General features: G+C 41.2%; 2 protein-coding genes across 3 annotated transcripts in view; both read left to right on the plus strand.

The window, feature by feature from the left end:
• Nucleotides 1–2,207: 2,207 nt before the first annotated feature.
• On the plus strand, nt 2,208–6,077 carry cln8 (CLN8 transmembrane ER and ERGIC protein). The gene is made up of 3 exons (XM_085767655.1): nt 2,208–2,291; nt 2,735–3,381; nt 4,031–6,077. The coding sequence occupies exons 2-3, from the start codon at nt 2,842–2,844 to the stop codon at nt 4,355–4,357; spliced, it is 867 nt and encodes a 288-aa protein (XP_085623781.1). The 5' UTR covers nt 2,208–2,291; nt 2,735–2,841; the 3' UTR covers nt 4,358–6,077.
• A 366-nt stretch (nt 6,078–6,443) lies between these two features.
• arhgef10 (Rho guanine nucleotide exchange factor (GEF) 10) overlaps nt 6,444–13,713 on the plus strand; it is a 54,812-nt gene continuing 47,542 nt past the window's right edge. Inside the window, exon 1 of one of the 2 annotated variants that reach the window (XM_085768403.1) lies at nt 6,444–6,783. The gene's annotated coding sequence lies outside the window, so the exon portion shown is untranslated. The remainder of the gene's footprint in view (nt 6,784–13,713) is intronic. The other variant, XM_085768402.1, reaches the window with a different exon arrangement.

The raw sequence follows: 13,713 nt of genomic DNA on the forward strand, positions 1-13,713 counted from the left end.
CCGGTGTAAATAATTCTGCAATTAAATTTTTGGAGAAAAAGTTTGGAAACGTTTGTCTGTGTGGTTGCTTTGAAAAATGTGTGCTGATTACTCTCTGCTGCTGTGAAGCTATGGTTAGATATGAATATCAGTAAAACATTATGGGTTGATGTAAAAATCCCTTTAAGCTTTTACTTCATAGTCAGACACCAGACTACATAATATCCACTATAAGCAGGAAGGCATAAAACAACATCATGTATTCCCAGCGGAAGGTTTTAGGCTCACAGGGGAAAGCCTCAATGAATTTATCAAACTGTTTTTGACATTTCATGCATTTTATATCTATATACAGTCTGCTAACCAAAATAGCAATGAGATAAAGATGAAGGGTAGTTCTGAATCATCTGTCAAAGACTTTGAAATTACTTGTCACTGTTCTTGCCTAAGTGAGTCTGGAAGGTCACCAGCAACTTGGCATTTATAACATAGATAAAATATGGTATTCCTCAATATATGCTGCTATACTTATTCATAACCACCAAGTGTGAATCAGCTCCACTACTCATCATAATATTTTGGACAGATTGTTCAAGAGCACCTTTTTGGTTCACAACACAATAGAATGATTCATATCCAATATAGTGTGTGTCTGAAAGTCAGAGTGGCAATGTTGACTTGTTGTACTGGAAAGCTGGTTTTGAGCACGACTGCATTTAGTAGTGTTACACATTTTATATGCTCTGCTGTAACAGTAATCTTATTCAGGCCCAGCAGCAAATAACAGCAGGTTTCATGCAGTGTATCTATGATGATTCCACTGGCAGCAGCGCTATATTTAGGTTTAGTCTCTGAAATGTAGACACTTAATACTCTTAATATTTCTGCAGGGTTATAGTGGCATCTGGAAGAATATGATGAACATTGCTGCAATATATCAGGGCTGTACTTTTATAGGCTACTTCAAGTTCCAGATCATCCTAAGAGACCCTGCACACAGGTGTTTTCAGTTATTCTGGTAGATTAAAGAGATATGTTAGGAATGATAAAACATCATGCACTAATAAAAATGATAAAGATGCAAGTTTAAGGAAAAGGAGAAGCTCTTCCATTAGTCTATACTGAGATTCACACGTTCCCAAAAGATTTAATTCATGCAATATTTTTGAAGTGTGAGCTCTTTGTCAGGCAAAACAAATGGTGTGATATGTCCTCTGCAATGCAACTAGGCAGAGATTCAGGAGGATGTCAAAGCAGGTTGATTAAATGTGCTACTTAATGGAATTTTCTTTTAGTTTTACATTACATTGGTTTCATATGAAACATCAAGCATTCAGCAGCCATTCATTCACTATGGTGTTAAGTCATCTCCATTTAATGTTGCACTGTGGAAATGATTTTGAACCCAGGGCCCTGTCTTTCACATTCTCATATCCTCTATACTAGTATATGAGGCGACGTCGCCCCCTGTTGGACAAATAAAGAAATGCAGATGCTGCAGCTGGATTTCTCTGAAGATTTAATTTGACCTCCCTATTTGATGGTTTGCACTGCTGTGATACTTAGCCTATGTCAGGATGGAGTTTATAAAAGACACCTGATAACTCCCTGTCTTTAATTTAACACCTTTTTCATCATTTCTGCGGTTACGTGGTTTCTCTAAGGCTTTGACAAACCAGTAAATATTTCATGACAATAAAGGTTTGAAACATAATGGGACTTGAGTTTTATCATTCATCACATAAACAAGTTGGCTAATTAGCAGATATTGTCCCATTATGGTCCACCTCACCCGTCAGCTACTGTTTGTGTGTCTTTTTTATGGGTTTCCTTGAATGGTGTGAGGAGGCTTTTTTGCTTGTGAGCAGTTTCCTGTTGTCTTAATTTTTCTTAACCTAAACAACACATGATGACTCAAACAGTCTCATAGTATTAAAATAAAAGCAAAACAGCTGCATAAAAGGCTACCGACATGTGAAGTAACTTTAGTCCTGACTTTGCCTTTGTGTATTCATTTGTGTATTAATTAAATAGTGTATGTTGCGAAACGTTGTGGACAGAATAAAACCGTAAACCAGCCTTTTGGTATTTAGCTCATAATTTAAGAGCTAACCAATAGCCCGTGCCTCTCAGCCGCGTTAACCAATGAGATATCCGGAAGTTCAGAGGAGGCGTAACTTCCTGTTTTTTTTGTTTTTTTTTTTAGCTCATGTGACCAAATTGAAGTCGTATGATGTGAATTGTCCTGTTGTGGCTGTGTGTTGTTGTCTCTTCCCGTGGCTACACCGTGTTCACTGGAAACTCTTCTGTCGGTGAGTATAACGAGGAAGTAACGTAGCTTTTACCGCTGTTTCCCAGTATCACTACACTGTCTCAGCGGCCACAGACACGTCTGGGTTCGGGTTTGTTTTGTTTTTTGTGCTAATGTTGCTACACAGTGAAGTTGTGTGTTGAGTCTCGACTCTGACTCATCTGTTTTAGGAAGAACTTGGAGATAAAAGTTCGGCTTGAATGGCTAAAACGAGGCTAATTATTCGGTGTCATCATTTCTTTTTATGTTTTTGAGCGGACGCCGTTGTTCACTAAAGCTACCAACTCTGAAAAGTCGTTTTTAAGTCAAACAGTAAGTAGCTAGCATGTTGCTTAAATGAGCCAGGGAACAATTTTCAATTGTTTACAGTGACAGTAATCTATTACTACACATTACTGGTGCTTAGTGGATGATTTGCTGTTTGTCTTTTCGGGTGATTTGCAGGTGATCTACACACACACCATGCACGTGCCAGGCCCTGCCCACAGCCTCACCTGCAGCAGCTAACCCTGACCCCCCCTCTCAGCTCCACCTCCACCTCTCTCTCCATCATGGATCCTGACCAGCAGACCAGCTCTCCTCCCCATCCCAGTGCAGAGTACTTCCAGTGGGACTATCGCCTCCAGCTCGTCGGCCTGGGGTTTGCCTTCTACGCAGCAACATTCCTCCTCTGTCACCTCCTCTCTCTGGCCCTGTCACACACTTACAACTCCCTGCTGGCTAAGGAGAAAGTCTTCTGGGACCTTGCAGCCACCCGGGCGGTGTTTGGGATACAAAGTACTGTAGCCGGTCTCCGGGCCCTGACCGAGGACTCCTCGTTGGCCGGAGACAAAGTGGGAGGCCAAGAGGACTGGTCGTGGTTTAATGTCCTCACTGCCACGGGTTTCTTTGTGTTTGAGAATGTAGCACTTCATGCCTCCAGTGTGGTATTTTGCACATTCGACCTCCCACTGGCGACGCACCATTTCTTTGCCCTGTCGGGATACGCAGGGGCAATAGTGTGGGATTCCTCGGGTCACTTCCTGCCGATGGTGACGCTGCTACTGGAGATGAGCACACCGTTTACCTGTATATCCTGGATGTTACTGAAGGTAGGTAGTAAAAACCACCTGTTGTCACAACACAGAGGAAATATACAGGGCCAGACATTTTGCCCCTGAAATCTGAGATGGCACAAGTACATTTTTCATCCACTTGCGCATGTACAACCAGTAAATTCAACTTCTTCTTTTTTTTACACTGGTGAAATGTGGAAGGAGTGACTCAAAAATCAAGAATCTGTCATTTCAGGTAGCAGGTCAATGTATGTGAGGATCATGAATGACAAGGAAATGTGAATAATTGCTTTGCAAGTCAATTTACGGCCCTTAATCTTCTGCTTACCCTACCTACCTTTCCCCTAAAAATTAAGTTAGGGGCCACTGTGCTCATAGTAAAAAAAAGTAAGTCTTGATCCCTCATATAAATACCAAATATTTCTTCACGTTTAGTGTTTTACCAGTATCTTAGAGCTAAAATTGTATCTGCCACTTTTGTGTGTCTTGTCAACAACCAAACAAAGTATTGGATATGTCACCAGCTTTCAGTTCCTCTTAGGTCTTGTGTACCTTATGACCGTGATTAAATAAAGCTAAGCGTTCTTAGAAAGAGGAAGTTCTAAAAAAAAGAAAAAGGACTCGGTCATCATCACTACACTTTCCCTGTCTCCCCTCCGTGATCTGATTTCTCTCTTTCTTCCAGGCCGGCTGGGCACGCACCTGGATCTGGAGAGCCAACCAGTGGGTGATGATCCACATGTTCCACTGTCGCATGGTGCTCACCTACTACATGTGGTGGATAACTTTCACCCATTGGGGGGAGCTCAACATCCACGTGGCCCTCCCCCAACGCCTGCTCTTCTTCACTGGCCTTGCTCTGCTCACGGTCATCATCAACCCCATCTGGACGCACAAGAAGACCATGCAGCTGCTCAACCCTGTGGACTGGAACTTTGACAACAAGTCGGTTCCCCTCAACGGAGCCACGGACGACCAGCCAAGGGTTCGTGTCAAACCTCATGCCAGTTGAGAGGCCCAGAGGAGGTGATTCCTCAAATGACTGATACTGTGATTTTTAATACTAATAATGGATGTGTTAAGTGACTTTTACTTTTGGTGTGATGATGATAATAAGATGAAGATTTTTTAAGATTAAGACTCTTAAGTCCCTGGTCAGATACCACATGGTAAAAAAAAAGGTTACTGCAGGTTTACTTTCAGGCGGTTTTCATTCAGATTTGTTTTTGATCATCTTAAAGAATATTTATTTCCATTTGGTTAGCTCTTCATAGGTACATGTGGTGGTGTGGAATGGCTTGGAAACAACTGCTTGTTTTGAGTCACTTTCAGGACACTGTTGTGAAATATCCACCACAATAATCATGTCATTGGTTATTCATTGACAGCAGCAAAACATATGATCTTGCAATAGCAATTCCAAAACACAAATTTACTAATTGTAATCTTGTGATTTTTCTTATAAGGAAAAATCAGCCGGAGTTAATATTTTTTAACATTTTTTTTATTGAACTGGAAGTAATAACACAAAATATAAAAAAACAAATGTAATCTATTGAAGCTACTATACAGTTATAGTATTCAGAAATGTAAACCCTGTCTAAATGGAGGAGGTTTTGTACTGTATTTCCCTGTCAGCCCACAGATATTGGTGTGAATGGTGAAGTCCAGAGACAGGAGAGGCTATGCACCAAAGGTTCTTTTTCAATGGACAGTTATTTAGCGCTGATTGGGCAGCGTAGGCAAGAAAACTGAATTATAGTTTAAGAATGAACTTGTAAAAGTTGGTCACTGGAGCAGGGAACTGGGTAATTGGATCAGTCAGATCATGAGTCACATTGGTGTTTTCTGACAGTGACTCCTCTCTAAGCAGAGAGGGAACTGTTTATCGTGGTCATAAAAGGACAAAGTAGTTAACTGAATTTTCTTTTCTGGTGGACGAAAGCTCAGGACTTTACTCTACAAAGCCTCTATTGTCAAAAATGGAGATGTAATGTGACTAAAGCAAAGCAGTATTGATACAGATTAACCAGGTATAATATTTTTTTTTATCATACTTATTTCTGATATTGTGGTTTGAAGTAAATGGATTGAGGAATGTTTTAATAAGATAGATGCTTTTTCTATAGACCTTACATCAGTATTTCAAAAATATTGCTGTTTTGTTTTTCCACACAATGGCTTCATTGTTGGTCAAGTCTGGGCCTTGAGTTGGTCTGTTGTCATGTCTCTGGCACAAGAACACTTTCAGTCACTTGTCGCTGCCTGCAAATGCTAAAAACCTTCAGATCCTCAGGATGTAACACTTTGCTACAATAGCTCCTATCTAATTATGTTTGTTAGCTCTACATTTTTAGACATTTCTGTTTTGTTTTGTTTTTATTTCATTTGCATTTCACAATTTCAACTGAACTGAACCACAACTGAGATGAATAACTGTTTATAACGTTTTAAAATATTTTCATCACTCCACTTATAAAGAAGATATCAAGGTAAAAATAGTCTTTATCGTACATGTGATCTTGTTATATGTACTGCAAAAATTACTAACATCAAACAATGTCTTATTTTCATTTTGCATTAATTTGTGATAACGACATTGAAACACTGTACTGTTGCATTATGGGATGGTTTTGAGGGTTTCCTTTGAGCTCAATGTTCAACATCCTGTTTTTGTTGGGGAATGCATCGATCTGAGTTATTTTGAGTTCCATATTAAAATGTTTCCTGACGTTCATTGTTGTCTGTTTTAAGGCTGTGCAGTAGAGTGTATGTGCCTGTAGGTGGCAGCATGGGGATAATTATCTCATCGGGATATTAGCACCAAGTTTTTTTTCCCCTCGTCACACACCCTTGAGTTTGACGCATTTTTCACGGTAAGGGTTGTTGTGTCCAAAGCATCATCACAGGCTGTCATGTTACATTAAGGTCCTTGGTGTATTTCAAAATCAATTCCAATCACATTTACTAACACCAAGTAATGAGATGAACGAATCGGTGTGATTCGCCTTTTATTCCAACCTAACAACATTCTCAGAGTCCGACAAAACTTGAATGCAACATCACCTCCGGACAGCTGTTGCGAGGAGAGCCACCTCACACATCACGTGGGGGCAGCTGGGAACTCCTCTGGCCTGTCCCGTATGGATCCCACCGAAGACGGTGAACGTTTGACTGACGTTCCCTACAGCCAATCAGAGTCTCCCGTTGTCCACACGAGGGCCAATCAGCGACGAGGGGGCGGGTGAAGAGTTTTCATGGATGGAGTCAGTTTGCAACGAAGAGTCTGAAGTGAAAAGAGGGACACACAGCAAACAGTGGATGTGTTTTGATGTTTTCTTAAAGTAGTGTCGAAGTCAGAAATGCGCAACGTTTAACACTTTTATGTTCTTACAGCAGAAGGACGAGTTAACACTTACGGGGAAAAGTCATAAAATGGTGAGTTGAGGACATTTTTCACGTTTCTGTCAAAGTTTTAAACAGCCCTAACTTAACTATCCTGCCATATCTTTTCCACAGGTGGGTTTTTTACCTTAATTATTCGATAAGTCCATGTAAAGAAATGTCTTTTGTGTATCACTGTTACTTTTCTTGTATTTTGCTCTTGAAAACACTGCACCGGGGGATGGCTATAACGTGGCGCCTTAGCTACACTGCCAAGTTGCCAACTCTCCACTACCTGCTATGACAAACACAAAAACAAGCATTTTTTGTTCACGCACTTAGGTTAATTAACTCGTCCTAATCGCGAAAATGAACTGTTGAAGAGCTTGAAATGTGTCAGCTAAACTTTTCCTCATTGTTTAACATATGAACTGAACAGGACACTAACCTATCTGGTTTTGACTCTGTCAGTAATGTTTTTAGATGTATCACTGTGGAGCACAACCTCAAACTTTTCTTCTCTGTCTGTCCCTCCTCAAGGATACAGTTGCAGGTGCAAGATAGCCTTTTACCCTTTATAACACTGGCTTTACAGTCATGTTTTCCATCTTCATAATAACATGAACTTTATTTGTACATCTTATACATATAAAGAAGGAGAAATGTTGTAAATAACCTATATGAAGTCATTAATAAGTGTGGTGGTCTCCCTGGGCTGGAGCAGTCAAGCTGCCCAGCTACAAATTCAAGTAGTCATGCATAGCATTCCTCAGTGAAAAGGCTGCACAGCTTCAGTCAACTGGAAGATCAGTCTAAACAGGTAGTAAAACCATAATTTAATTAAACAGTTTCCCGCAGTAAGTGCCTCTCTTTGCAAAACTCAACTTTGTGTTTCCAGGAATCTTTAAAGCTTAGCAAAGCCCCCGAAAGAAGGTTTTAAATAGAAAGACTGCTTTGATCTTTATTTGTATTGTCTGGTGTCCTGCATGTCCAGTTCATTCAACGAGTAGCCTACATGGATGAGTTAGAACCCTCAGGGGGTCACACACACATGCATGTACACAAAAGTCTCCACTGGTAATTTGTTTAGCAAATAACCAGGGTGGCCTAGCTGCAAATACAGATCCTCAACACCCCAAGCCTCTGTAATAACACCCAGGGAAGGCTTTTACAGTAAAGGAGCACAGATCATTTTTTTCTCGCTGAAATTCTCTGCAGGTTTCTACTACAAGCACTCAGGTGAGGCATGTAGACACACAGAACTCTTTGTGTGACACTTTCTCCTCATCTAACCACAACTGCTATGACTAGTAATGTGGTAGAGACCTCTGGGGATAAAATGTTGGTGGTTTGAGCAAGGGAATGCACTGTCTGTTAACACTAATTTGCCATTTCTTTTTTGTACATGCCTTGGGTGACAGTATGTCAGCACAAGGCCTCAGAATGAAAATGCAGTGTAGCCTCCAACTGCAGTATCTTACTCTGGTGTTGTAATAGTCAACACAGATGTAGTTAAGTGGAGAAATGCCAGGGATTGCTAATTGCTTAAGTAATTGTGACCAGTCAGTGACTCTGGCAAGTAGCGGCTCATATAAATGCCTTCTGTTTACCATGACGAAGCTCGGGGTGCCAGAGTACATGGTGGTAAGGCAGAGGAACATACCATTCATTTTTAGAAAGGCAGTAATGGATTCAGTGTCCACCCACGACCCCCTCCAATGATCCACTGAGATAAGCCATGAATTAGCAACACAGTTCAGCAACAGCTGGGAAAGAGAGCCGCCGCTCTAATCTGCAGGTGGATGTGAGAAATTGCCCACATACCACACACTTGTTTAGCAGCTGGGAACATGCATACATATTGACATGGGTGCACTGATTACATTGTATACAGTAAGAACTAGGCAGCATAGATTCCTTTATTGTGTTAGCACCACGCTCTATGAGTTGAGCAATATTCTCAGCAGCCAAGAAAAGTTGGAGGTCATTGGCAGTGTTGGCGCCAGACAGTGTCTCCTCACTTTGAAGTCAGTTCACTGACCGGTACACTGATGATTAAATTGCAGTTTCATGTGCTCATTTATTGTAATCTGAAGGAGTTGCTCTATTCATATTAAAATGCCTCCAGAGCTTCATTCCAGCCAGTCAACAAAAGCTCTTTGGAGCAGCTGCTTATCCACTGCTCGCTCCTCACTATATAGTGCTCTTCTGGTGACATGTTGGGCTCTCAAAGCTTTGGTGTGGCTCACTGGGTGGAGACCAGTGACAGCCAAGACTTGTGGCTGCCTCTGTTTTCAAATGGACACCACAATTGAAATATTATGCAGCCTTGAACTTTCATTTTGTCCAGTGATTACCAAGCTGGGAAGGCCACATCAGTATTATGTCTCAAACTGAAAACAAACCCAGCCTTCTAGTTAAAGTCAATGTGAAAACTTAACATTGTGATTGTAATTTTAAAAATGTCATTATGTTGTTGTTATTGTAGGATGTATTCCTAGGTGTATAGTGTAGTAATTTAACACTGTTTGTTCACACTATACTGTAATGTGATGGGTCACACAGTGTAGTAATGTGCAATTGTGGTGACTAAACATTGACCACCACATTTTGTTTAGAAATGCGGCTTCAGTGCTCGTACCTGGCTTGCAATTCGCTCACGTATTTAATAGCTCACACTTTTCACATCAGATAAATACGCTGCAGACGACGTGCAGCCTGCTTAATGAAATGTATTGTTCTGTAATCCACACCATTTAGGCCTGTAATTATAGCTGGTAGCTGATGGGACTCATCTTCTGCTTGGGTTATTGAGTGTGTCGAGGGACTGGATGGAGGCGTAAACTCTCTGCCATGCATGAGAAAGCTTTCGCTGCTACAGGAACAAAAGGAGATGTAATTATAAGGAGGGTTGTTTGTGATTTATTAGGATATTTGTGTCTGTGAATATGCTTCTCATTTATCCTAAGTTAGCTGATTGCAACAGCAGGTCCAACTTGCCAAGACTGAGGATTCTCACTTTAGAAAGTCAGCTATCTTGTGTGTGTCTGTGAGCCTCCCCACCCCTTTTGAGGTCAGAGTGAGTGGTGAAGTGTGGTTCGTTGTCAAGACTAGTTGGCCCAGATGTTGCATTACTGCAAAGGTTGATCCAGCATGAACACTAGAGGCTTTGGATTGAGATTTAGGATACATGCTGTCAACATGCTCTTCATAATACAAGGAATCAAGAACAGTAGAGCCAAAGATAGGGATTTGATCCATCCACATATCTTCATTTAGCCAGTGGTGTACAAGAATGTGATTGTACAAGCAACATATCAGTATGTAATGGACACAAACTACAAAGTAATAGGTATAAGTTATTTGTAGCAATAGGGACCAGAATGCAGCACTTTCTTTTTTCCCTTTTTAGTATGCTGCAGGCCTCTGTCCTGTCCTCCCCTGAACCTCCTGACAAATATATCACAGTACTTTGCTAAGCCTGTCCGTCCACTCTTTGTAGGCCTGGGATCTGTTGTTTTCGGTGGAGGCCTGATTACTGTAAGCCTGGTAGAAGGAGAAGATTAGGGCACACTGTTCAATAAAACAGCTAGCCAAAGAACTGCAAAGCCAAAGACAGACACTCACAGAGGACTGCATGTCTGTCTGTCTGTCTCTCAGCTCCCTCTCCTCCAGGCTTTTCTTTATGACTCTCAGTCTGTGTGTGGAATGCCACTTGTCATTAAGTGGGCTACAGAGAGCTGATGGGGGACTCACAACTCCTCACCAAACCAAAGTGTGTGATGCAGAATAGCTGGTTGCTATTAGTAATGATTAATTGTTTTTTTTTCTTGTTGGAACCTGTAGGGAAATCTGTGATGTCATTTTGGACAAATGGATAAATATGTTCCCTATTATCATGCTGTCTTTGTAAGCCCCATCATTCATTGATTTTCTTTATTCACATGTCATTTGTGTCACTGTGTATTTGAAGGAATTGGTATTGCAGGAGCATACATATTCTCTCAGACCATCTGTGTTTTTAAACGGTTTAAATTACACAAAAAAATAACATTATCGACATTTAAAGGGACTACAGGGAGTTTCGGAAAGCAAAGTGTTTTCACACTACATTTCCCATGAGCCTCTGCGTGCACGGTGAAAGAATTTGCCAAGAATGTTTTCATTAAAGGTGTACAGAAATGGCCGTTTGTCCTGTTTGTCGCGCCGAGTTGTCACGAGCTGCAACACGAGTTTACCCGAGTAAGGAAAACGAATTTGATTGGTCGTTTTCGAGCGGGCGGGATATTCAAAGCTTGGGGCGAGACCGAGCTCCGTGTGTGTGTGCGTGTCTCAGACGTTTGAATGACGGATTACGGATCCAATATCAGTGGCTGGTGAATCGTGTACAGGCTGACGTATAATCCGTGCGCCTGCGTTATCCAATGCGGAAAAAAAAAACCACACTTTCATCCTGGATTTACTCAAAAATAGAATTTTGCACAAAGTTTGGCCTACATCGTCTGAAAGATGAGTTATCACATTAATTTTATGATCCAGAGTGGGCTCAAATTCAGTTTTCTTTTCTGTACACCTTTAATCAAGAATGAAAGTCGGAGGTTTGAAGATGATCAGCTCATAAACGATGCCAACTAGTGATCTGGCGGCGTTATTCCCATAACCTGTCGGGCAACGTCTGGGAAACCGAAACTATGAAATGCTGGGCGAGTCGACCGCTAAATAATAATATCAAAATAACTGTAAAGACAAAACGATATATTTATTGACAATGGGCCCATTAACAAGTGTGGGTAATGTAGATTCATCCACATGAATATGAGACTCTTTTATAACCAAAAGCAAACTCCTCTGGTCTCTTTAAAGTGTCATTCTGCAGCTGTAGAATTTCCGCCAATGAGACTGCCACCTATGACTGAGCATAGGTGGTAATTCTCCACACTGTGGATTATGTTGACAATTTGTAAGTAACATCCATTTTGTCAGCATGATTTTGGATCTTTGTCATTATTAAGAAGCAAACTGTCTGCATCACACCAGCATGCCAGATGACTGTTTTCCTGTCTGCAGAACACATCTCAGCCTTTCCAACGTGTAATGACATGCTCAGCTGAGTCTGTCATCAACTATAAGGCTGATTTTACATCTCTGCCGTCTTCCGCTCTGTTCTCAATCATTTCTCTCAGATCGGTCTGCGATGTAGCACCTTTTTATTAAATATATAAACACAAAGCAGGTTTGCAGAGAGATTTTTTTCCCTCTCTGTGAGGATCCACAGACTGCATGTACTCACTTGCTTGTGTTGCAAATTGTGTCACTGCAGTCAACAGGTTGCTGACAGATACTTGAGATGTAGGGTTTTGTTGAGATGGTCATCTCCATAAAGTGAGCCAGGTGCTCGTGTGGTGCGCTGCACACCACGGTTGAAGTCACAGCTCACCACAGGCTGTGCAGGATGTAATTTGTGGAAAGGTGCATTTGGTTTTCTCCAGTGAAGCAGGTAAAAAAGACGAAAATCAGACTAATTATAGGACAGAGAAGAACTGGAGGAATTTGTAGACTGGTTTCAAAGCAGAAGTGAGGCTGTCTTTCCTTCTTGAGTGATGTGTGTCAGGTCAACCAATCACCGAGCCAGCTCCTGTAGAAAACAATAAAATGTCATCACGTTGGCTTGATGCACTCTTTTAACAAACACTGCTTCATCCTTTATTTTGTGGCTCAGCTTCAAGAGGAGCACACCTGAATATTTGACTCCTTCACCCCTCCCTTCCTTCCTATTTCCTGCTGCCCTAGACCTTGAACATTGCTTTTGAAGGGATAGATGAGTCACTATTCAAAGCTCCTGTCAGGACAGGGCTGTTATTTCTTACCTCAACATGTACCAGTCACTTTACAACCATGTTTCACACTTGTACATAACTTTTCTCAGGCCATGCGATCTCTTAACCTAAAGACGGTTCATCATCAGTCATACTGTTTAACACTCTTGGCCTGTCTCCTCCCCATTGTGTTGACTGTTCCTCCTCAGGCTATGCATACTCTACCTGCCCCTGTTAGTGCTAGCATTATCTGTCAGCCGCACTGTATTCAGCAGACACTGGCCCTGTGTGTTCACATCCACTGTTCTGGCTTTGTGCCCTGTGAATAGGGTGGAGGACAAAGAAGCAGAGGATTTCACATTATTTGTAGACAAAACAAGCTTTGAGATTGAGAATGAGTTATCCTTTTGGATCTTGCTTGCTACAATACCATGGTGTGCATTCGCCTTAGTCAGAACTTGGAAAACTTATGTTGTGGTTTGCATTCAACCATAGAGATCGCATGTGTAAAATATGGGGCATACATAGTACCACTACAATGGCTGCTTTATGCTGCAGCATGATGTCATGACTCTGACATGTGTTTTTATGGATACTAACAAGCTGAAGGAGTCTAGCAGTAGTGCAACTTCTTTTTTCTTTTTTCAGAGTAGGCCTTTGACAGAAACTGTCACCTCTGGATATGAATTGTACATCATCAAACAAAGGCTGTGCTGCTGAGGAATGCAGTGTCTCTCATGCCCATGCAGGTCCAAAGGTCTCTCCTGCCTCAGCATGCTAATGACATTTCCCAGGGCCTAAATATACGGTTGCTGACTATCAAGGCAAAATGTCACATTGACCTCTGCACATTTAATTTCTATACTGTGAGTTTATTACAAGCACAGTTAAAAGCCACATCTATTTGTAAAATGTTGCTACCAGTGGTAACCTTACCTGAAAATAATCCTTGGGTTTTAGTTTACACTGACATATTTTTCACAGCCTGTGGCATAATGTAACCTTTTCAACAATAAAGCAAGAGGATTCTTTTTTTTTCTTCTTGTGCAAATTTTAACTACTTGTGGGAAACCAATGGCTTAAGACATCTAATAAAAAAAAACAAGTGATAAAGGATGAGCTGAGTGAACTGATTGAGTGATGTACTTCATGTCTCCTTAAGCAAGAG

This window comes from Trachurus japonicus, chromosome 22 (genome assembly GCF_045865225.1).
Source record: "Trachurus japonicus isolate A0001 chromosome 22, Traja_1.0".
Lineage (NCBI taxonomy): Eukaryota > Metazoa > Chordata > Actinopteri > Carangiformes > Carangidae > Trachurus > Trachurus japonicus.